General features: G+C 38.2%; 1 protein-coding gene across 1 annotated transcript in view; it reads right to left on the reverse strand.

Annotated features, from left to right (window-relative positions):
• The window catches only part of ITGBL1 (integrin subunit beta like 1), a 150,011-nt gene that overhangs the window by 85,077 nt on the left and 38,544 nt on the right, over positions 1–26,390 (reverse strand). Inside the window, exon 3 of the mRNA XM_052785922.1 lies at positions 3,024–3,170. Within this exon, the coding sequence (XP_052641882.1) occupies positions 3,024–3,170 (147 nt within the window). The remainder of the gene's footprint in view (positions 1–3,023; positions 3,171–26,390) is intronic.

A 26,390-nucleotide genomic window follows, 5' to 3' on the forward strand; every position in this document is an offset into this window, starting at 1 on the left:
CAAGTCCAACCATCAACAATGCCCACTGAACCATGTCCTGAAGTATCCCGTCCACTCGCTTTTTGAATACCTCCAGGGATGGTGACTCAACCACTTCCCTGGGCAGCCCATTCCAATGTTTGACAACCCTCTCAGTAAAAAAATTTTTCCTAATATCTAACCTAAATCTCCCTTGCCTCAACTTGAGGCCATTTCCTCTCGTCCTATCTCCAGCCACCTGACAGAAGAGACCAGCACCCACCTCACTACAACCCCCCTTCAGGTAGTTGTAGAGAGCGATAAGGTCTCCCCTCAGCCTCCTCTTCTCCAGACTGAACAATCCCAGATCCCTCAGCCGCTCCTCATCAGACTTGTGCTCCAGGCCCCTCACCAGCTCGGTTGCCCTTCTCTGGACACGCTCCAGCACCTCCATGTCTGTCCTGTAGTGAGGGGCCCAAAACTGAACAGAGGACTCGAGGTGCGGCCTCACCAGTGCCCAGTACAGGGGACGATCACCTCCCTGCTCCTGCTGGCCGCACCATTTCTGATACAGGCCAGGATGCCGTTGGCCGCCTTGGCCACCTGGGCACACTGCTGGGTCATATCCAGCCGGCTGTCAACCAGCACCCCCAGGTCCTTTCCCACCGGGCAGCTTTCCAGCCACTCTTCCCCAAGCCTGTAGCGCTGCGTGGGGTTGTTGTGACCCAAGTGCAGGACCCGGCACTCAGCCTTGTTGAACCTCATACAATTGGCCTCGGCCCATCGATCCAGCCTGTCCAGATCTCTCTGTAGAGCCTTCCTACCCTCCAGCAGATCGACCCTGCCTCCCAACTTGGTGTCGTCTGCAAACTTGCTGAGGGTGCACTCGATCCCCTCATCCAGATCATCAATAAAGATATTAAACAGAACAGGGCCCAACACCGAGCCCTGGGGAACACCACTCGTGACCTGCCGCCAACTGGATTTCACCCCATTCACCACGACCCTCTGGGCTCGGCCATCCAGCCAGTTTTTCACCCAGTGAATAGTGCACTTATCCAGGCCACAAGATGCCAGCTTCTCCAGGAGTATGCCATGAGAGACAGTGTCAAAGGCCTTGCTGAAGTCTAGGAAAATAACATCCACAGCCTTTCCCTCTTCCACTAGGCGGGTCACCTGGTCATAGAAGGAGATCAGGTTGGTCAAGCAGGACCTGCCTTTCGTAAACCCATGCTGACTGGGCCTGATCCCCCTCTTATCCTGGAGCTGCCGTGTGAGTGCTTTCAAAACAAACCATTCCATAATCTTTCCCGGTACCGAGGTCAGGCTGACAGGCCTGTAGTTCCCCGGATCCTCCCTCCGACCCTTCTTATAAATGGGAGTCACATTGGCAAGCCTCCAGTCCTCTGGGACCTCCCCTGTTGACCAGGATCACCGATAGATGATAGAGAGTGGCTTGGCAAGGACCTCTGCCAGTTCCCTCAGTACTCTTGGATGGATCCCATCAGGTCCCATAGATTTGTGAGTGTCCAGATGGCGTAGTAGGAACAGTTGAGTCAGAAAAGTTAAATTTTAGGTGGATCTTGATTGGTTCATTAAAAGAATTACAATAAATGGTTAGCTGTGTGTCAGCAGAGGACTGGTTTTGCAACAACTCATGTCATCCCTTCCCATCTTTTATTGGCAATTAAAAAAACAGAGCTCAGACCCCAAAGGCAACGTTGGCAGTAGGTCAAAAGACAATCCCATCAAGAGAAAAAATGTATGGCAACAGCCTGCCAAAGTTACCCCAAACTCCCTAGCCCGTCCCATTGGAATTCCTATCCTGTTTAATACCAGCAAAACTGGAAGCATTTAGTCTTCTCTTGATCTCACAAACACTCCCCTCTTAGCCACTTTTAGTGGTTGTTCAGCTACGTTGGTTTTCCTGTGAAGACTCAGTGATGAACAGACTGGGGCCACTTCTAGCCGAGGAAAGAAAGAGGAAAAAAAGGTCTTAACATTCTTGTTGAAGTACTTCGACTGATCACAATGAACTATGCTTATTTTTGAGAGTCAGTTTCTCATTTAGGTGTCTCTCTTTTGTTAGCCAAACAATCATGAGTTTCATACAATCTGTATCATTGTCATAAATGAAATGTATCATTTACTCAGTATGCTGTATGCTTAAAATTTTACGTTAAATTGGTTTCACAACTTGTTGTGAGAGGCTAGGTTCTTTGTAGCAAGTCCCACAAATCCTTTGGGTTCTTTGTCCATGTCAGCAACTACCTTGTGAGAAATGTAGTTGTATGAAAATGTATGAACCCAGACAGAAATTAAGGGCCAGCAATAGTGAGCAGAAGTGGGGTTCTTGAAATATTCTTTCACTTGGAGATCAATGTAATGGAAAAACTGGAAGGCAGTTTCTGGTCTCAAACCTTGACTGGTAGCAAATGCCCTTCAAAGTTTTACCATTCTGCAGTGAAGTCTTCTGAAAAGCCGTTTCTTCCTCTTACTTTTTTAAGGAAAGGACTTCCTATTTAAGTTATTATGAGTTATAAAATTAAAGAATTAGAGAAAAGAGAGTTACTAAATCAGAAAAGTGAAGGTGGAAGTACCCTATTAAAATGATTTAGCAGAACTTCCACAACTGTTTTTAGTAATCACTGTTACAGATCAGAAGTGTCTCAAAAAATTGTATAGCTTATAAATGTCCCAGAAAAATACTTGCAAATGCCATTTCTGCATGCTATAAACACAAATACAAAAAAAATGACATCACTTTCTGTGTTAATGCCATTACCATAACATTTTGATGGGCAAAATACATGACACAGCTGCAGTTTCATCAACCTAAAATAGCTATGGATAAACTAGAGTACTAAAGTAGGCATTCTGAATCAGTGCACATCATATGCATAGGAATAGGCCTATAGGAAAATTAAGCATTTTAGTATACATAGTTATTTCTCAGTCTCTTGAAACAAACTCTGCAAAATTCCTAACTGAAAAGAAATTACAATGATTCTCAAGACAACACAAGGAGAACATCAAGCCATCAAAAGCAACAAAAGACATCTTACCTGCACCAGAACAGATGATATCTTGAGAATTCTTGCACATTTCATTGCTTTTCTTCCGTGTAAGATTGCAAGTAGTTGGATACTGACAAGCTTCACCATACCAGCCTTCATCACATTTGCACTTCCCACAGTCACACTTCCCATGGCCTAGCAATGGAAGGAAAGAGTGTGTCAAGTCCTTTTTTTCATTCAGAAAGTGATATTTTCTAATCCAGCTTTTAAAATAGATTCCATCAATTATAGTTTTAAATGAACATGATTAACAGATTCAGTTAACGTAGATCATATGCAATTAAAAATAGAAATGAATAAATATGATCTTAAATATGAGGAGACACCTGAAATCACCATGACTTTGAAATCTAGTGTAAGTAATTTTGATAGGTCTACATATGAATTCTTATTTTAAGAAGGAATACAGAACTAAAACATCCTGTATGAACAATGGGCTTTATTACTACTTTCATCTCTTTCTCATTCCCATATTTGTCTACTGTTAACTATTACTAACACAACAAAACTCCAAGTGCAGAGATTCCATTCACCAGCTTGGCCAGCTGAAGGCAAAGAACAGCTAGAAACTGCAGCCTGAGGACACGGGATTAACTATTGTGGTACAAAGCCTGAAAAGGAGCGTGGAGAGGGCCAGCTACAGCAGCAAGCAGTAACTCCCTCAAGCAGCAGCAGCCGCAGGTCCTACCTCTAATGAGAGGTGCAAATCCTTCTTTCTGAAGCCTCCTCTGGCTACTGGTTCCTCCAGCCCTCTCCCACCCACTTAGACTCTACTTGGCTGCTGCTGCAGAACTGAATTTTGTCTTTAAATATTGACACAATACTGGCAATGTAGTCTATTCTGATACACATAGGATGATATTTACTTATGATTATTTGCTAAGTGTGAAGTATCTTAAAGAACCAATGCAGCTGCTCTATCTATTAGAACATGGCATGTTAACCAGTTGAATAATACATTGCTTAAAATTTGTAACATATCTAATAACATGAAGAATTATAAAAGCAAGGAAAGTTTGTTTTTAAAAATTATTTCGTTTTCTTGAAAAATACCCAAATATGCAGATGAATTGACAACTTACACAATTTATATTGCACATTAAGTATCATATTCCACACTAAATTCCAGGTGCAAATTTCTATCACTTAATTCTTTAGCATTCCTTTCTAATTTTAGGTAGTAAATGTGAAAACAATTGCAAATCTTTTAAGCTAGAATGTTCAATTTTAAAATAAATACCATTTGAATGTATATCTGATTGACAGAAGAATGTTCCCTTCCAATCACTACATCTCAAAAATAGAATCTTATTGCTGTCTATTTTAAATGCATCTGTTGCCTGCAGTTAGAGTCAACTGCCTGAAAATACAAGCCCAGTCTGCTGCCAATAAGAAGGAATTTAAATAACTATTGTATATAGAAAATTTTAATGACAAAAAGGAGTGTCTTTTGCTGCTCAATAAAATTTTTTTGCCTTCCAAGATGGTCCTAAGACAAAACACAGTTCAATAGCTGAGAAAAACATAGTTCAAAAACATATGAGAGAATCACGTTAGTTCTTGTTTTAAAACAGGAGTTGCCACCTTAAAAATTGCTGAATAGCTCTCTGTTGGTAAAGGACCAGGAAAAAAAGTAGGATATAAAATATATAATAAAAACCTACTCTTGTGATTACTCTGCTTCACTGACAGGTGACAGCATAAGCCATTCCAGAAAATGGTGATAAGTCCTAGGGTAGCTTAAAAGACCCCAAACATAACCATCTCCCTGTATTTTCCTTCTGTTCAAGGATTACTTATCACAATGACTTTGCATTCTCCATGTTAGGCACTCTTGTGATTTAAGAGTTTGATGTCTGCTGGTGAAGAAAAGATGCTCTAATAAAAGGAGGACTGATTTTCCCTCTCCCATGTCTAAACGACAGAGTAAGGCAGAAGCCGCTGCTGGTTAGTACTGATGGTCCAGCAGCACTAACCTCTCTGTTAGAGATGCACTAATCTAACATATGGTGGATCAAGGAAAAAAATAATTTCACTTAAAATTCATACAGCCTGCTTAAAGAAAATGAATAAATGACTTGCATGAGAGTATTCATACAGAGCAGTTTCTTGGCTTTATTTAACAAGAAAATACAAAAAACTGAAAATAATGAAATTAAACTGAGAGAAATAATGGAAGATCTCTTGCATGCAACTGAAAGCAACTATAAGGAATTTAACTTATAGGAATTTGTAAGATTGTATTAGTGATTTTTCACCTTGACCACCCCCTTAAAATATCCTAATTTTGTCAGCTGGATATTTTTTTAAATTGTAAAGCAATGGCAATATTCTGCCCAAAAATTTGAGTGAGATGACTATATTGAAGTGTAGAAGGCCAGAAAACTGCCTGCAACAGCTTGTAAAACTCAGTGTATCTTCCCTGTCACATGATGCAGCAGATCTGCAAGTCAGTTTGACACAGTAATCCTCTTCTTGCTTATTTCCCACATCGACACGTACCAATCTTATGGTCTTCCTCATGGCAAAAATAGTGATGCGATGAACTATAAACCAAGTATGTGATAAGCTGTAAGAAAATCAGAGAGGGTACAAAAGGTTTCTAATTGGTTTCAGATTCCTTTCAGAAAGGTCTGTGTAGGATCCCCTTTGTTGTATATAAATTTCTGTATTATTTAGAAAGTAAATAATATTATGAAATAGTAAATAAGGAGTAAATAGTACTATGAAATTGTGAGGTGATGTAACTTCCCAGAAAATGAATTCTACCAATAAGGGCTAGACCCAGGTATCTGGGGATGTGACACAGAACACAAGAAAAGTGAGCTACAAGACCTTACTAAATAGTTGGTAAAGAAAGCTATATCCCAGAGTAAGTGATGACACATTAATTCAATTTTTTTTAAAAAGGCTGTAACATGAATAAATGCTAAACATAAATAAATCAGAATTTCACTTAAAAAAAAATCAGAAAATAAGGGAAATAATGAAAACTCAAGGAAGTGCTTGAATTCCTTTAAGAAAAAGACTGTGGCTGTGGCTGTGAAAAACTTGCAGCTTCAAACATGTGGAAAAACCTTTTATAACAAAGGGCTCCATTTCTAACTAGATGAGCAGTCACCTCAGAGAGTATATCTGGAGTATGCAGAAAGCTTGTAGGGTGGAAAATGAAACTAATATGCAAGGAAAACTGTCAGATGTCAGAAAATATATGGAGAAAGTGAGAACAGAAAATGTTAGGCAGGGTCAGATCTTGCAAAATTGCAAGTACTAAAATGTACTTTGATCATCAAAATAAAAAGAAAACAGGAAAAAGAGTGGCCTCACAAAGCAGCAAAAAGCAGTTAAGATTAAAGATAATTTACAGACAGTCCAAAACAAAATTAATATGGTGATGTTGACTACAGTAGCAAATGCAGTGTTGCTAATGATACAGACTGTGGAAATGAAAATTACTCATCCAAGATGAGAACAAAACAAAGACATAAAACTGTTTTTAAGGAAGTGTCTAGACCAGGAGGGCGAAACCCCATAATCTCTACTCGAGAGCATTTACAATACTTGCACATGAAAGACCAGTTTAATAACAAAGACTTTTAATGAATCTATCAGGCTGGCAATCAAATGTCTGAAAAATAAAAAACCCTAACTTTTTTTTCTTTCAAGAAAAAGGGATGTACATGATCCAGGCAACAAAAAACCAAGTGGCTCTGACCTCATGAGCTGTGCAAGGATTTGAAATAAATTATGAAGCATTGCATAGCTAGAGACACTGAGGTAATAAAAAATGGAATATAACAAATAACAGCTTTAGCCCAAAATGGACTATCATTATGCCAGATTAACCTGGCATCTCTCTTTATAAGATAACTGATATTTTAAGAAAAGGAACACAGGAAATCTAGCTGGTATGATCATATTTATTGGATACAATGCCACTTAGGAAAAAAAAAATATTCTGGATAAGGTACTCTAGAAATACAAAAGAATCACAACTTGCTTTAGGGGAAGAAAACAACATTAGGACCAAAAGGGATATTACTGGGATAGAAGAAGATTACTGGTGATGTTTCAAAGGATGTTTTCGGAACCAGATGTGTTTTACTGATATTGATACAAAAATTCAGAGTATGCTAACAACATCTGCCAATGACACAAAGCAGTAAGACCTCAGTAGAAAGGTGAAGATGGAAAACCATACCGAATGAACTGGACTGACAGTCTGAAGGACTGAAGTAATAAAAGTGGATTGAAACTAGAAATACAAAGCACAGGGTCACACACCAGGGACAAGGAAAGGATGCCATAGGCTAAGGCCTCCCCAGTTGGAAACACAAAAAAAGTCTGCGTGTATGCTCATGTCAGCCCCAGAAAGACAGCGTGACTAAGTCTTTAGCAGAAAAGAGTCTGAGATGTACCCGTTGAAGATATATCAGTAGGGACAGAAAATGGTAGCAAACCTGCATTTGAAATGCTACACACAATGTATGTAAAACAGATAGGGGTCCAGTTTATGCTGGAAAATTACCATGAGGTCTCTAAACCTCAGAAGAACAAGCCAAGTTTTCCAGGGAAAACACTTGTAGAATTTTAGCCACTTGCAAAGTTGCAATAGGCTAGGAATTAAAACATCTCAGCTGAAAGATGGTAATTTAAACCACAATCAGCTGGGTCTGATCACATGCTTTTGCCCTTAGACTCTTAACTTCATTCTAAATGCATGCTAACAATGTTTTTCTACTACATGTTTGCATACCTATAGGTCCAAGAGCAAGGACGCAAAGGTAAAATCTCTGAGAAAAAGTTCTGAATCCACATCTGAACTGTATGTATTCAAGGCACCAGTTTGGAAGCCTGATTTTGCTGGGATCCATCTGTAATCCATCATGAGAGACAGGCACTTCTGCAGAGTGACTCAGGTCCTGTGTGGGCTAAATAGTCCTCAGAGGTTGGCTGTCTTTCTTCACTAAACTATTGGGAAGCATACAATGATTGAATAGGATACACAAATTTAACTGGTTGGACTTTGGAATTTTGTGCATCACTAGACATGTATGTGTGCAATTAAAGATTTGTTCATTTATTTTCTTTTGCTTCACTTATCTATACAATAATCCATGTCAGGTTTTAAATATTCTGACACAATTTGAATAAAAAAGGAGAAGGATATCAGCTTAGTTATAGGTTGGACTCCATCAGTTTATGAAAATAATGATGTGACATAATTATTGGGTAAACCAGAAACTGAATTTGAACATTGCTTGCGTTTCTGTGCACCTACAGAAACTGTAGCATTCAACAGTGCTATTGCTATTTCTGTGCCTCCCACTGGAAAAGATTCTCTCCACCTTTGTACCAGTTGATTTTTTTATTTCATCCTAATGTTCACTATGTCTGAAAGCTCTGCTACATCCTAGTGGTTAAACTTTCCATAGGCAATGCAAACAGTGAAAACAAATGACTTGTTTTGTTACCTACCATGCTCTTACCACCTATGAGCATGTGTGAATGTATGCATGTCTATATGTCGTGATCATCTTTTCTACTGAACAATGGTGGGGCACAAAAATGCAGACTCCTCAGAAATGCTTAGCAGAAAAGAAAAATAAGAAAAGATTGATCTTGAGGGTGAGACCTCGAATTGAAAGAAGGGTGACCGGGTTCAACTCTTGGATCTTTCATTTTCTGGATAACCTCTGGCACAGGACAACATCACCAGGGCTCCAAGAGATGAGCTTGAATTCTCTTCTTTATAAAGCCAATAATGATAATTAACTTTGTCACAGAAATTTTAGGAAGGATAAATTTATTGGTGTTTGAGAGCTTTCAGGTGTTATGTATGATTAGAGATAGCTAGTTTAAAAAACAAACAAACAAAACCCCAGTGAGGCAACGTAGTATCTTTGAAATTACATTCATCCTTTTTCTCAGTAAGATGAAAAGAGTACTCCCTGTCTAGGGGCAATTGTAAAACTATAATCATGTGCTTGTTAAACTGCAAAGACCAAGCTTTTAAATAAATCCTTGGTTCATTAAGCAAACACCATTGGAGATACTGCCTTTGGTAGAATACCTATTTATGTGGTTGTGTGGCATTAGTTATAGCACAGTAACTCTCATTACAAATGAAGTCTCTTACTGGACACAAAGATCCAGGCTGTTTGACCAGATGTTAAAATACACTCAGATGTCCTCACTGTCACTTATTTTTAATAGCTAAACCCAAATTATTCTATGTAGGAACATAATTGCGGGCAGTTCTCATTTTAAAATTGTAATGGAATCAATTTCCTACAGGCAGGTGAGATTTAGCATAAGGATTCCTCTCCATAGCATAAAGTCAGCCATCAGAAGGAAATCAGCAGCTGGCATGATAATTGAATTGGGCTCATTATTATTCATTTTTAGCAACCACTGAATGATTCATGAAGTGCTTTTCAAATCTAAAAAACACTGCATGAAATAGGTGAAGAAATATGAAGAACTTGTAATGGATTCCCACTTTAAACTGGGATGTTAGATAGGAAGGATGATTGAGTTATAAGAGTTGAAAATTTGGGGAAAGTAAAAAATTAAAACACTGTTCTGCAGTTTCAACCTAGACCAGCCCAGTGAAGATGTTTTTAATAGTTCTTTCCAACTGGATTACTTTCTTTCCTGTAGTTAGTAAAGCAGATTCTGCTACTTTACACCACTGTAAAGCTAGTGAAAATATTTCAGATTACATTAGGATAAGATTAGCAACATGGCCTATTCTGTTTTGTTGCATTTGAGATTCTCAATAACTATACCTTGCATTCAGCTGAAGCATATCTCTTTTTTCAGAATTGTTGGAGTTGCAGTTTCTGAAAAACCTGTGGTTTTGTAAAACAAAAATTGGTATCATTACTTTTTTTTTTCTATGTCAACATGCTTGAAATGAATCTCTCTTTAAGGTTGGGATCTTGGTTGTTTATGTTGTGCTACCTCCGATGAAAGTCAGCTGTCTTCTAGACTTTTGCAGTATACCCTAGGGATTCTGTCCCTACGGAAATTAGGTTTGGCAATGCTGGGGTTTTCACAGAATTACTGGGTCCTCCTTCACATCCCAATCACTTGTTTCTCTTCCTATGCTGACGCTATAAGGCTAAACTATAGATTGGTTAAGGGGACTGATCTGAATTTAGAAACAACTCAAAAAAAAACCCCAGGGGGAAATTTGAGGAAAAACAGCTGCCTAATGATAGTAGAATATTTCAAGCCAATTTTGCCACTCAAGCCCCTTTATCACCAAACCACAGCCTGAACTACATCAGAGATTTTCAAAGCGACACTGTAAGCCCAGAGGGCTTTACGGAGGAAAAAAACCTAAACCTTTATTCACCTATTCTCACAAGGCTATTAGAGATGCAAAAAACTTTGAACTTAGAAGTTCTTACATTAAGCCAATTTCTCTGTGTTTATTTAGTGTGTCCAGGCCTTGAAGTACCCCAGAATAATGGGTACGAACATTCAGCATTGGCCTTTGGGCAGCCTGGGACAGAGACTGAGTCACTGTGACAAGAGCACACAGGGTCTGTAACACAGTTTGTCGCTCAGCTCTCTTTAGTGATTGGATTCCCCTCGCTCCTTTAAGTCCATCTGAAATGGATTTTCAGAGTTAAAATAACAAGTGGTAACAAATCATCTCAATTTAGTTACTGCTGGATTCACTTTAACAACAAAACCATCATAAATGGTGTTAACTCGTAACTCCAACAGAGGTACTAGAGAACGGATAAAACCAAACCAAACTACTGTATATACTTCTTAAGGAAAAGCCCTCCAGTAGATAAAGAAAAAAAAAAGTCCTATTGCACTTGTTGTGCTATATGTTGTAGGGATTGCTTAGCACAATGTTTTAGTAAACAAATATTTGGTAGTGCTTTAAAAGAAGAAAATCAATCAGAACCCATATTACAATATAAAAAATATGCCACAGGTGGGTGCGAGGGCATGAGTACTGATGTTATTTAATTTTCAGGTTATAAATCAACTAGCTATAACAGATATTTCTATTATACACACTCTGCAATATTATTTCTAGCAATACCCTCTTTGTTCCATGTTGACATAAGAAACTTAATACTTTGGTGTATTCTCCATCTCTTGAGTCAATGTGAATACTGCAGTTTTAAAATCTCCTACCCATATCCAAATACAAGTTGTGCAAACAAGTTTATTTTAAAGTATTATTGCTGAGTTAGGAGATGAAAAGTATTACTATTTGCAGAAGAATATTTTAAGAAAGTACTTAAGGTTCATATCAGCAGCATACATGATCTGTAAGTAATGCGCTCTCATTAGAAAAACTGTTATTTATTACAGTAATAGAAATGAGAAACTATGGATCAGATCAAACAATACTTTAAAATCAGTATCTTTAGAAATGGAAATAGACTAGAAAATTAAACTGGAATTTAAAAAAAAAAAAATCAAAATGTTGCCCCCTAGAGGGTATTTTAGACATTAAAATGAATTAAACAATATCGGTAGAAAACTATTTCTAGAAGATAAAAACATCAGACTCTTTAAAGAATGCAAACTTTTACTTAATTTCTTAAGATGGGCAGGGGGGTGGGGTGGGGGGTGGAGAGAGAAGACTCTCCCCTACCGAGACTACAGTTATCTTTCGCTGTCCAAAGAGGTCATCGTGCATGATTATACTCAGTGTTGAAGTTTAAAACTACACTTACTGTCAATTGCAATTCCATTGCCAAGATTAGAATATAAATTACAGTAATGTTTATAAAAGACTTTAATTGCACATGCTGCTCATAGGTTGTTTTTAATATGTACTACTCTAATCCTATATTTAAGAACTTCAGAACAACATTCTCTGAAAGAGGCCAGGAAGGATTTTTACTCTTTTTCATGGTCCATTACTTGGTTTAATTTTTTGAATTTTTTCTCTCTCACTGTTCTATTAAGCACCGAAGATCAGTCACAGCAAGAGACAGATCTAGGTGAGATTGTATCCTGTGCTCTTAAAAATTTCCCTGCACGCAGCTCTGTGTGTGTGAGGTAACATGGTTATACAGCCCTTTCTCCACCTCCATCTACTTGCTTCTGCTTAAACCTCAAATAAAGCATGAGAAACTAAGTTTTCAGCAAATGTGTATTAAAACAGTATAATATGGAGGATCTAATCCTATAGTGCTTAATGGGGATGTTTAGTTAATCACAGACTTTTAAACTAGAATAGCCCACTGTGGGTATCCAATCCTGTCTCTTTTATCCCTTTTCCCCGTTCTGGTCAAAGGAGTTATTTTCATTTTAAATTACCTAAATTTCCACTTAGTCAATACTAAATTATCCATCTGTTAAAGCCTAACCTTGCTTTAGTTGATAGTTTCAGGTTGCACAAGATCATATAACATTTGGCAAGTTCAGTTATTGGGAAGGCAAGTGATTTTCATTTTACCCCCATTTTACTGAATAATCTAGCTAATTGTAATCTTCGCACTTTACATTTTACATCACGGTCTTTGAAATATTCATTGATATATGGTATCAATGATATATCCATTGGCATATGTCATGACTAGAGAAAGTCACAAAATAACAGAATCACAGGCTGGTGGAGGTTGGAAGGGACCTCTGGAGGTCATCTAGTCCAACCTCCCTGCTCCAGCAGGGCCACCCAGAGCTGGTTTCCCAGGACCATGTCCAGATGGCTTTTGGATATCTCCAAGACTCCACAAACTCCCTGGGTAACCTCTGCCGGTGCTCAGTCACCCTCACAGTGACAAAGTGTTTCCTGATGTTCAGAGGGAACCTCCCGTGTTTCAGTTTGTGCCCATTGCCTCTGGTCCTGTCACCGGGCACCGCTGAGCAGACCCTGGCTCTGTCCTCTTTGCACCCTCCCTTCATGTATTTATACACATTGATGAGATCCCCCTGAGCCTTCTCTTTAGGCTGAACAGTCCCAGCTCTCTCAGCCTTTCCTCATAGGAGAGATGTTCCAGTCCCTTCATCATCTTTGTGGCCTTTTGCTGGATTCTCTCTGGTAGCTCCATCTGTCTCATGTACTGGGGAGCCCAGAACTGAGCACAGTAAGTTAAAACACTTTCAATAGGCTATTTACTAAAACTAAAATACTTAAATAAAATTTTAATAATATAAAATTTTATTAAAAGTAAACCACGAGGTTTTGAAAATGTTATTCTGGTTAGTGGGGAAAAGAGGGGATAACATGAGTAAGAAACAAAACTGAAGAGAATATAACATTTTCATTTCAGCTACTTGGTTTAAATGTACTGCGTTCCATGTAGTTTTGTTAGATTGTTTGCACAATTACAAAATAAAATAAATTTCTTTTTTAATATCAAAAAGTTTCAATTGACTGAAAAGGATTTTTTTGGAAGTTCATTTGATGGTGAATTCTCAAATCTTTTTTGGTTATTGTTTAAAGAAAAATAACGTGCAAGACATGAAAATTTCCAAGACTTTGCTACTCCAATTTCCTTGTTTCCAGTTGGAACATATGGCAAGGGTAATAAATACATCGGTTAACCATTTTATGTACTGGACAGTGCTCCGAGACCAAATTGTCTTTCATAGCTGGAGTCTTTTACTTGAAGATTATATAAACCCTACATTTATATATGCAAAAAACTACCTGTTTTATTACTGCATGTGTGTAATTAGTATAAATAAGTTTGTGTCTATGTATACATACACATACTTCAAGAATCAAAGACAATATGCACTTTTCCTCTACCTGTACTAACAGGGTAGAAAATATAAGCAAAAAAACCCCTGATACTGCCAATTAGTGGCATTTCCTTTTCCCCCCTATTGGCTATGAATTCAAATTCCCTGTAAAGTGAATAGACTCAACTGTAATAAAAATCAATTAGATATTGTGAATGATGAAAATGAAGGAAAGCAACACTCAGTTGCATCAGCTCCAGTTTGTTACCCCAGAGGTGGCACAAGTTGACATAATTTTAAATGTGATTCATGCTATTTAGACAGATGATATAAATATCTCAGGGAGACAGAGATAAATTAGTTTTATCCATCAAAACACTCTAGAGTCAAGGTCTCCATTAATAATTCAATGGTTCTGTGAAAGATTCCTTGCTTATTTTCAACAAAATGGTTTCTCTTTTTTTTTTTGAGAACAAAAATAATCAACTTGTAAGTAGGAAGATCTTTTAATAGGCAGAGCAAGTATTCTTTGGCTTCTCTAGAAGACCACTTTTCTATACCTTACTTTCCCAGTGTAGACTTTTGTACAGATACTGCACATATCAAACAAAATTATACCCGAGACATGAACAGTTCCTTTCCATGAAACAACTTCCAGGGACAAAAAAAAAAGACAAAGGAGTTTCACATGTAGACACTAAAACCTGTAGCCACTCTAGAAACCACGTTCTTGTGCGAAAGAAAGATTTATAAATCCAGCAGGTTCGTGTTTGTGTTACTGTGCTGAGGAGCTGAAATAACCGAGTTAAATAAACCCCATTTCCCGAGTCTGAGCCAGTTCGGCGTGTGCTCTGGGTTCACTAACAAATGCTGGCCCAGATGACAGGTACCCTTCGCTGGGTCCTTCCCAGGTCTGTGGCTGCAAATGACTATAGGTCTCCATGAGCCCAAACATGCTGATCCAAAACTGACTGAAGGAGAAGTCCTGATTCCCTGTGAGATTAAAGAGTTGATATTTAGCTTCACCACCACCCCCCCAAAATACCCCACGAATGCTGCAGGGTTTTTATTTTCAAAAAAAAGTGGCACATCATAAATTTATTAACAACTGTGCCTCCGAAGGCCTGCTCAGCAGCTACTTGATTTAAGCCAAATCGTCAAACGACTTCTAGACCCCCGTCCACGTGAGAAAGGAACTCGTGAAAACCTGAGGGCCTCTGCAGTTTCACCTCTTTGGCTGTCTGTCAGGAAGTCTGGAAACCTTGGGAGCCATGTTCGTATCAGAGCGCTCAAGGTTTCCAGCTGTGGATCTTAGTCCCAAAGACAGACAAAGGACTCCTCATGCTCCCAGTCTCAGATATCTACAGTAGTGACCTGAAAAATACAACACTCGGTGGCTATCGTTTGAGAAAAGCTCTTTCAAAAAGCTCTTTGAAGAGCGATTTGAGGAAAGCTCTTTTCCTTCTGGATTCAACAAATGTGAAGTTTCCAGTGAAGTCCTGTTTCACTCAAAAATTCCCTGCCGTCCCTACTGCCGTCGACGCCGCAGCAGGGCTTGGTCTCCAGCTCCCCACATCCCAGCCCACCCTCGGCCCATATTCGTCGCCATCGAGGTGCCGGATGCCCGGGGGCTGCCCCCGGTGCCCCCACGTGTCCTGCTCCTGGCTGTTCTTAAAGACGGAGCTGCGGAGAGCACGAAGGGCCTGCTGAAGAAATCGGCCGCGTAACGTCAGCGAGCCCTCACTGCAGTGAAGTCGGGGTTTCTAAACCCGGGATATTGGAAGACAATTTGTGGGAAGAGCTGCTTTTAGTTCATCACTGGGTACCTGAAGGAAGAGCAGCATTAATGGGAAGTTTGTAGCTAATCCTTAAAAGCTTAGTTACTAAACTGAAGAGTTAGCTAAAGATGATATGGCTGAAATATATCCAGTTAAGTACAAACTAACTTGAAAAGTTACCAGTGTATCAGATCACTGAAAAAAAAAAATCAGAAAGTTATTTAGGGGCAAAGTTATGTTATACACACTGCACATTCAAAATGAACGCAGCTGGTACTGCAGACTAAGTAGAGCACAGGCTGACACCACCAACTTTGCTTTAAGGACTGGGTGAGCTCAGATTAGCAGTAGTAACGTTTGATCTGCTACATATGAAATAGGTGGCCAGGCTCACAGGCAATGCCTGGCGAGGATGCCACCTGTGCGTCTTTGCCTTTGTCTTAAAGTTCTCATGAGAACATCCTTTGGCTTGACAGTTGAAATGACCCGTAATGTTTACTTCTAAGGAAATCCTGTAAGAGGTCTGAAGGCCATAATGCTGGTGAACCTCAGCACAGACAGGATCCAGGCAGCCTACCATGCCCTGATTAGAGGTCCATCTGATGCTGCACAACTTAAGGTTGCCAGCATCTGAAGAGACATAAGATTATCTGTGCTATTCCCTTTTTCCTTCTTGTGTTATCTCCAATAAAAGGTATTTTAAACAATACCTTATGGAGTCCGCATACCTTTCTTAGGAGGTTCCATAAACCCCAGCACAGGCGTGTTGCAATTCTCTGTAGCATTCTCAAAAAAAATCAGACCTTCTACAGTTTGCTGGTTAACAGCTGGTCAAACAAGCCCACAGTAAACATGCCAGTTACATAAATATTACATGGAACAAGTCAGCTGGGTAAGACAGCTCCACAGGGTACAAAAATGAGTCTTCGATATTATTCACAGCATGGTAAACCTAATGCCCAAAAGGTCAAAATGACAAGCCCGGCACAATTTGCACACGAGCTGTACACAGGAGAACCTATGCCTAATTCAAGCCAACTCACTGCACAAGGCCTGTTCGGTAACTGTGTAGTCACCATTGAGTCAGAAGCTAATAAATTTATGCTACATCTCCTTTGCATAGTGAGCTGGAGAGGAGAAAAGGGGACACGTACTCATAAAACAAGCCTCCCACAATGACTACACTTAAATTAAATTTAGTAGCTTCATGAAAAGTTATCATTACTCAGTAATTGTGTTTGAGGAATGAATGACTGGTGATCCAAGGACTTTTTTCAAACCAAGGACCTCCTAGAAGATGTACTTTCTTATCTGAAATAATTATATATAGTGTTATCTATTAATGATTGATAACAAATATTAAAAATTAATCTAAGTTGTATATATGTTTTACAAAACATAATTTCTCCATAACTTCATGATAAGTATAGTTAGTTAATTGGAATGGAAAACATTTTAATTGATTTTATTTAATGGTGTTTTTACACAAGTAGCAAATTAAGGGATGTACTTGCACATTCTTCCTACAGCTTTTGTTAAAACGCTTAGTTTAAAATAAATTCTTTGCGGGTGTGCTTTGCACAGCAGCATCTCAACAAGAAAGCATAAACAAAGTTAATGAGTTTCCTCAGATTTAAATCAAAAACATATTTTTCAGTCTTTTGGTTAAACAGGAAAGTTCTCTAGTAATTTATGAATCCCTAAGCCAAGATCATAAATATCATTAAGAGTCCCCTTTAGACCTCTGTCTGGTAGGAAATCTGGTTCCTCTCTCTTCAAAACAATGCAGATGCACACTTGACACAGAAATTATAAATGGGAAACAACAGTTCCATAGCTTGTCACAGCACAGATTTAAATTATTAAATACCAGCTAGTAATCCCTGAAATCGAGTCACTAACCTCTCCAAAACTTTTGTTAGCATATGGGGAAAACTCATTACAGAAAGTGTGTAAAACTGGAGTATTCAAGCATGTGCTAGCTTGCAGTAATGTTTAAAAACAAACTGAGCATTGCATATAATTTCAATAGTCCATTGTTGGGGGGGAGGAACAACACAGGTGCATTAAAATCTCATTTTAGAAAGTCTTGAAAATATCCAACCACCAAGGACACATAAGAGGAGCATACCTCAGCATTCCAATGAAGAGCATGTGTCAAAATTGAAATATAATTCTGAACACATTAAGTTGTGCCCACATTTATCCATTCTTTTCAGCAGTGCCAAATGTTAAACAAATGCTTCTCGAGATTTATGTTGGCTATACTCTTCCCCCACTGTACTGCTAGGTATTAGGTTTTTCTTCCCTTGGTTTTTGAACATTAATCATCTCTTAATACCGTCTAATTTTTTCCCTATGCTTTTGGAAAAGATAAACATTTGTGAACTTTTAACCCGTTCAGAGATTGTGGGGTTCTTTATAAGCTTTAAGAAGAATATAAAGTTCAGCAAAATAAAGACGGATCCCGCTTCCTAGAACATGCCTCAGGTTGACAGTTTCTTCTGCAGTCCAGCAGAACCTCCTGCAGCACCTCCTGTTTTTATCACAGTCTCCAAAGCACAGACTTGCCAATTTACCAAGCTGTGCACTGGCTCCTCGGTGAAACTGAAATAGACTTCACTTTCCAAAACATGCTGTATAGTATTTGGGAAATTTTATCCTTAACCTAACACAGATGGAAGGCTAAAATATATCGCAATCGCAGTCAGTCTTCAAAAGAGGTCAGGTCTGCATCAGTAGCACCCTGACTTCTGAAAATGTTGTAAATCCAGTGACAATTCAGCAAGAAGGAGGGCTCAGCAAGTGGAGCAACAGGAGGATTGGTAGAGAAATAAGGTATTCAGAACAGGATTCCTTAACAAATCACTACACCTTCCTTGCAAACAGGAAGACTGGCAGAGAGAAGGAGGGAGAGGGGATGAAAAAACTTTTTTTTTTTTTTTTTACTTTTTTCCAGATATTTATTTAGAGAGGATTATGAAAGCACTTTAGATTAGCCTGGTATCTGAGTACTATTAATTCTTACAAGGCCCTTCAATTCTTCCTGTAGAAAAGAATGCACTTGAGTTCCTTGGTTAAGTGAAAAGCTGGATCACCCTAAGCTTGTCTATACTCAAAGACAGAGAGGGAGGTGGATCCAGCAAGTGGCTTGGTTTGATTCAGATCTTAAGTAGGCCTGCTTATTTCCTGGAGGAAAAAAGTCTATACCAGGATGTACATTATTCTTGCTTTACAGACTCCTAGACATTTTCCAGCTAACATGTTATCCTTTTCAGAAAACTCATCTATTTTGTCAAATATAGATTAGAACTTGATTTCTTCAGTTGCCTTTTGTGAAAACTTTACATGTAGTTCATGGCCCCTTGCAGATCTGCGCAGCAGTCTGAAAACCAATGTAAACATTTTAGCAAGATAGGTAGGCTCCTAAGTTAGGTGCCTCAGGTACATCACCAAAATTGGGTGGGTGAATATGCTCAGACCTTTCTGTAAAAGGCACGGTCAGACAATGTAGGGAGAGGCAAAGTAATGTACAGCTTTTGCAGAGTAGGCACTATCATCTTATTTATTCTTTATATCAGATAACTTCTTAAAGAGCAAAATGAAAAACTACTTGCCCAGAGACACAGTGAGAAAATAGCTGGCAGGTGGGAACAGGGCTCCAACTGCGATAGTATGCACAGATTACCATCCTTTTAAACAAAGAGTAATCAGCACAGTATTACATGCTTTTAAAATACCGGAGACTGCAATTCATGGCAAGCTGAAATTAACTCTATTTTTATTCCTTGGTTTGAAATAAATCAGAGAAATCTCTTAAACTAGAAGAACATAATGGATAAAAGGTGAACAGATTGTTTTATTTGCTTTTAAAACATTGTTTCAGATTCCCAGTGTAAAAAGATTATTTCTAGGTGTGGGTGGTATAATTGAACCAATCAGTCCCTTTATGTTGTTATTCTCCTTGATGCACATTTAAATGTAGTGCTAATAATTAATGAATTTAAGGAAAAAAAAAGAAAATCAATCCAAACAATTGAACGGCATTTTCCATTCCTGACAAAGTATGAAGCACAGGGAAAAATATATCTCAAAGTTCTGAAGTAATTTTGGGTGGAGTCCTGAACTCTTTTAATTTCAGGTATTTATATAGTTCCATTGCCATATCATCTTAGCATATCACAATCTACTATTAGGTGTTTGTATGGCCATTTACATTCACAATGCCCCAAAATTGGGGGGGGGGGGGGGGGAATTACCCGTGCTTTACGGATAGGGAATAAAAGGTACTGGAAAACATGGAAGACAAGTGAGTTTAGCTAATGTTCCCAAGGTATTCACATGGCAGAGTGAGCCAGGCTCTGCCTTTACACTCAGGCCGTGTAAATCAGTGGTCTTGTCCCTACACTTTGCACTGTGTGCTTCCTTCTTAGATCAGGTAGCCAGGAAGGAATGGAAGAGAACATACAGAATGAATCCTGTAAGCAGAGAAGGAATCAGAAGAGACTGGCCTGCTGAAGTCAACGGCCAAACTCGCATTGATTTTCACACATCTGGTTTCAATCTCAAGTCTAATCATTCCGCTCATGACACAGAAGTCCTCTCATCTAATGAAACTATCAGGGGATCTTCAAAACCTCAATCACAGCAGCAGAAAGGAAGGCTATTCTAACAAAGGATGTTGGGTAGCTTTTAACAAATCTTTCGCGTACACAGACAAAAAGACAGATTCTCTGTCAGCTTTCAAAAGAGAAAATTCTTAAGAACTTTGGTAGCAATAAATGAAAAAAGAAGAGCAAAAAAACCTCTCAAATTAGGGATTCAGTAAACAAGACTCTTATTGTTCTTCTGAGTTTGAGGTGAAGATGATGAATCTTTTAAAGGAGACAATAGAAAAAAAGGAGTCAAACAGTTAAAGAAGTTTCACCAAGCTGGCTTGATAATAGAAGAGTATTTTTTTTTCTTTTTTTCTTGTTCTTTTTTTTTTTTTTTCTCTTTCTCTAGGCCTTCTCTTAATTGTACACTTTAAAAACATTTTGAGGGGGAAGGTGGGGGTGGAAGGTCTAGAAAAACTAAAAGGAGTCAATAAGGAAAGTTCAGAAATCAAGGATAAAAACAAGGCATTTCTGCTTCTGACTGAGACACGCTAATAGGAACTCTAACACAACATGTATTGCACTCATAATTCTTCTGCTCATGCTGGTTATTCATGCCTTTTCAAGCGTGACATAATCACAAACCCATATAGTTACAGCAAGACCTCGACTAGTCAGAGAGTTAAATGGTTATTAACAGAATTTAAAGAAAAGACAAAAAGAAAGAAACTAACTTGGAAAAAGAACCTACTAGAGTTACAGAAAATAAGAATAATGCAATTAATAATTGTTAAAATACTGCCTTGAAAGACAGAAACAGCTCCAGGTTCCCCTGTTCCACCTTTTGGTAGCATGGCTTTGTTTCACAAAGTTTTTCCAATGTGTAACCCTGACTAACTTTCATACTCCGTGGAAAATCAATTATCACAGAAATTAATAATGTCTGCTTATTATGGATATGTTAGTTGTTCTAGGAAGTAGATCAATTTGAAAGATAGATTAGACAAGGTCAACAAATTCATGCCAACACTCTGAAACTTATGAATATGGATAAGTGTAAGACTGACTATGATGGCTTAGGCCAACAAATGTAAGTGAATGACACATCAACACAACGACTTTGCAAACAGTACTTAAAATATTAAAATCTAAGAGGAACATACTTCTCCTTAAGTAAATATCCTCAGTCAATGCTCCCCACATGAAAGAAAAAAGAAGGGCTGAAAGGGGAACGTATAGTATTGGAGAGGGGAGGAGGGGATAGGAACTGGGTAAAAACATCAGGGTTGCTTTAAGTGCGTCAGGACTATGGCTGTAGGGGTAGGCAGAGGATAGTGTTAAATACGGCATATGTAAGGAACCTAGAAACAAATGAAGAAATGAAAGAGTCTGAGGGAGTGAACAAAGAAACTAAGGAAAGAAAAGGAGGCACTGATTAGTAGACAGGACTGGGATACAACGTGGAGCACAGGGAACAAAACCACAGGACTACAGAGAGGCTTCAGAACAAACAAAGGACAGAAAATGAAAAGGGAAGGTGAGAAAATACAGACAATTGTTAAAACATATACTCAAAATGGAGAAGGAAGTGAAAGAAGGAGGAAGAAAGCAGTGACATGGGGAGGAAAATGCAAAGAAGAAAAAAAAGCATAAAAAAATAGCTTGCCAGAAAGAGTCAACCTTGTCAGTCAAAAGGATGAGATGTAATCACATCAAGAATCAATTCTGGCCTTGCAAAAGATATTCCCGAACAGAATGAAATTTCCCTAAAGGAAATGCCTTTATAATAATAAGAATTAACAAATCAATAGAAGAACTGTTTAATTTTCTTGCCATTAGTTCAAATTCATGTTCCCTGCAAAGAATGTCTGAATGACAATCATTGAGCAAAGCAGAATCTCATTTATATTACAGTTGCCAATCAAAGCTACAAAGCTACAAAATGTATACAACTGGGATCTTTGGCAGATACCTACAATATAGCAGTCCAAAAAAGAAAACTGAGTTAGATCATACTGGAATAAAGGAAGTTTTATTCTTTAATTGAATACAAATTAGTCAAACGTTCTCTGTTACAAACATTTTAAAGTAAAGGTATATGTAATAAAGTGTGATGTTCTTGAAAAAGGTGTATCTTAATGAATTCAGGAAGAACACTGCTTGGTTTCAGACCAATTAGTGGATATTTTTTTAAATATTGGAAAGACTTTAAGATCAGACAAACAAAACATAAATCGTCACACATGCTTCTAATTGCTTCTACATAGCCCACCCAAATGCACATATAATACTCAAACACAATTTTCTCTCATCTAGAATGACTGATCACTTGCTGGTTTGTTTGCGTTGTTTCAGGAATGCCCTGAAGGATGTCTTCCTGTGACCTCTCCAATCCTCAAAATCCATAATCCTTTCCCTTTCACTTCAGTGTCCACAGCATGCAACAGAGCAGAAGCAAACACTGAACCTACTCAAAATGCTAGCTAAACTCCGTTGCCACATCCACTCCCCTCCCAGCGTCAAACCCCTTGAATAGAAGTGCTGATTTTCAAAAGCCAAATTGTGTGCATTACAAAGCAATTGTGAGTTTTGTTAATTCCTACTAAAATCAATGGTCTTCAGAGGTGTTCAGTACATCCCAGTAAAAAGCCCTCCCAAAATGTTTATTTTTTCCCCACATGGGGCTGACAGCCTAGAGAAGCAGCGGGGTTTATGTTTTGTGGGCATGAATTATTGGTTAGGAAAAGAAGTTTACATTCATTTTAGAAATACATCACAGACAAACTGCGTTGGAAGCAATTTAGCATTCCTACTAGTTAAACTGCCAGATCTTTGCAGATTACTTTTAAGTGCTATGTTGGTAGGCACACTTTGCCTAGCAACAAGTGCCTGATTTCATTCCATTTCCTGCAGACACAATAGAGGTGCATAAATTGCTTCAGGCTTTAAGCATTCAGAAATTATAGCTGCTGCTCCAAATGTATCTACTCATAAAATTTCTTTCACACAAATACCGTATATAATCTCTTTACATAGATGAACATGTCTAAAGATAAACATGCGAGGGGCTGTTGGTTTGTTTAGGGTTATTGGGTGTTTTTTTCTCCAAATGCCTGTGGTTTTCCAAAGACAAAGTTACATTACATATTAGCAAAAATATTTTTATAAACCCGTATTTAGAATCAGAAGACAATATACTAACATACCTAGATACCAAGGAGACTGTAACAGACAGAAAAGTATTTAAAAAGTCAGACCGTAAAGTAGAAAATTAGTAATACAGAAATATTGTAGGGAGCTAGCCAAGTACAACTGTTTATTGGAAGACTGAGAGTTAGAAGATAAATCTAGGTGAAAAATAGCGTCTGCTAGCAGAAACCAAAAAACTTGACTATGGAAAGCACCAGCAGAAAGAGTATTCATTAATAAAGACAGGGTCTATTGATCGTAAAAAGAGAATGTGAAAATATTTCAGGATATGTATTCTGCATGAAAGTAGATACTTTGAAAGAATGGAGATCTGGAAGATACCTGTAATCAAAGAGAAAATAAAACAATATTTAGAAAATATCACCTAGGTGGACCAGGTGGTCTGGATATTACCCTATGTATGAGGTAGGTAGGTCTTTAGTTGTTCAGTGATAGGAGTGCAAGATCGCAGTGGAAAGGATACCATGATATTCGTGTGAAGTGAAAAGGAAGCTGGAAGAGATGGTGGAGAATAAGGTAGGGATAGGATTGGGAAAAGAAATACTGAAGTTCAAAACAGAAGAGTGCTGCAGGACTGTGCTCCTTCCTGTTCCTAGGTTAGCAGAAATAATTATAATTTTGCCTTCCACACCCAACTTTTTATCAGGAGTATCATGTGAAATCAAAGGTACTAAAACATATGTCCTGAAAGAATTTAAATCCATTTTACTATCCCAGATAATGCTGTGACATTTCTCTTGCATTTAAGAGCTGGTACCTCCAATGGAACCTAGAACGGAGCAGGATCACAATTTTGAACAGAGTGTTTCCTGGTCAGCTATTAGGTTGGAATTTCCTGTCACGAGACAAATAACTTTATTATTCTGAAGTTAAAAAATTCCAAAGCAACAAATAAACTACACCCCCCATCCCCCTGCCACTATTTATCATTAACTTAAGTGTTTATCTTCAGATAAAATCTGTTTCATGATTTATTTTTATTTCTGTTATAAAAAATGTAGTTTGCCACATTACTAAAGCTGGCCATGTAAATAAAAATAAACACTAGCAGGGAGAGTGCACAATTTCCCACTTACTTAGCACTTTAACATATGTATCTGCTCCTCAATTTCTCCATGGATGTCTAAAAGAAAGAACAGTATGTAGACACTTTAAAGAAAAAGCTAAATATTATACGTTGCTTTTCTGTCATGAAACAATTCAGAAAGGTTAGCTGGCAGTTTTTCCAATGCTTTTTCAGACAACTCCTTTCCACACACAGGTATGTACACCCACCCACCCACACATGTATAAAATATAGCTACATATATACCTATAAAAGTAACGATACATTAATTAGCACAAAAATGTATACACCATTTGGGGAGGGTATTGCAAGAGGAATAGAACAAGATCATAACTAAAACGGAAGATGAAGAAAAGGTATTTACTGTTGTACCTGCTGCCATAAAACATCAAAATAAATTTTTAAAAAATTCAGTGAAAATACATCAATAATGGGAAAAGCAGAGAAATGTAGTAGGTCTATTTTAAATAGTTTTGCAATAGGAAGTGGGCATTTTTTCAGTACAAATCATCAAATGCTAGGAACTAGATTTCAAGGAAGGCAATTAGACCAAACTCATTTTTGTTCTTTTTCTTTGCACACTCTTTTTCAATCTTTCACTTTTGTGAGGGTTTTCCTTAAACTAGCTTTTCTTCTGAAGGGAATTGAGAGATCAAATAGTAATGGCAACAGGCTGTCATTACGCATACTTTTTTACTTATTAATTGAATATAAGAAGCAAAGTATCCTCTTTTCCTTTTTCACACAGAATGGCAGCCTTGGAAGAGCACTGCAATTTTATTAACTTGGCTTTTATACTGAATTTTCTGCCTTTGTACCCTCCACAACAGAGCTCCATCGAAAACTCAGGAATTTCTGATCCTGTGGTTAGGCCTCACAGTTAGCAGGACTCTGCACATCAAGGAGAATTGCTTGAATTGGAAATGTTCCCTGCGTTTCAGGGACACACACATAGCACAGGCCTGAAACAAGGAACAATTTCCAGCTAGCCCTTTGCTCCTGTTTTGGTTGGGCACCGAACACCACCACTATTCGATACAAGAGGGGAAAAGAAAGCGAAAGGAAAAGGCCAACTGGAAAGTGATTTGGGTTCCCAGGAATACAATCATGCAGAATGGAACAGATTTTATGTTAATTTTTCTGAAAAGTTCTCTACAGGCTTCCGTAAATCACATACGTTTCTTCCTAGTTCTTCCAGTTTCCATCTGTCCTTCTGGAACATAGCCTGCTCTCCCCATCATTTGTCAAATTTGCTGCTTTTGAATGGAGTACACAGGTGACTCGAGGGACAATTCGACACTACTATTCAGAGTAATGAAATGACATAAAATTCTTTAAAATCTATCCTACCTTTATTGCTCTATGAACCACACTGGGACAATTGCCCCCCAAAATACATGAAGCATATGTCAACAAAGATGACACCTCCCTCATGCTCAACTGATAAGCATAATGCAAATTATACTAAGAATTCCATCCTTGCATGCCTTGCGGTTTTATATTAGAATTACAAAATATATGAATAGGACAATTATTTCATTTCAATATCTACCAATTTCTTTCCTTTACTTCAGCAGGTTTTGGACCAAGCCCTAAACAGCTGCTAAACTCTTATGTTCTTTGCCTCTTTGGAAGTGCTTTTCCTCTGTGTTAGTATGAACAGTCTTGCAAAATGCCTCCAGACCTTCCAGCAATAACATATAGTGGGTCAGGATGTTTAGGTTGGATTACACATGGGAATGTGTGCAGGGTTAAGAAATACTGAAGGTTTTTTGTTGTTGTCTGTTTGTTTTTACAATAACAGTAATACCATTTTGATTTTTTCAGACTGTAAATTGCAGAATGCTGAAAGTACAGATCTGGATACGCAGTTTGTTTCAAATTGGGTTCAAGGTGAGACCGAGATGCAGCAACCAAATACTTCCCAGAAGATCCATGCACTACATTTGTGGCAGCTAATTGAGACTCAGTTCTTAGTCAAGTTACAATAGCTTTTTCTGCATCCCTTAAGTTGTTTCAGTATGCATTTTCC

The sequence above is a fragment of the Harpia harpyja genome, chromosome 4 (genome assembly GCF_026419915.1).
Source record: "Harpia harpyja isolate bHarHar1 chromosome 4, bHarHar1 primary haplotype, whole genome shotgun sequence".
NCBI lineage: Eukaryota > Metazoa > Chordata > Aves > Accipitriformes > Accipitridae > Harpia > Harpia harpyja.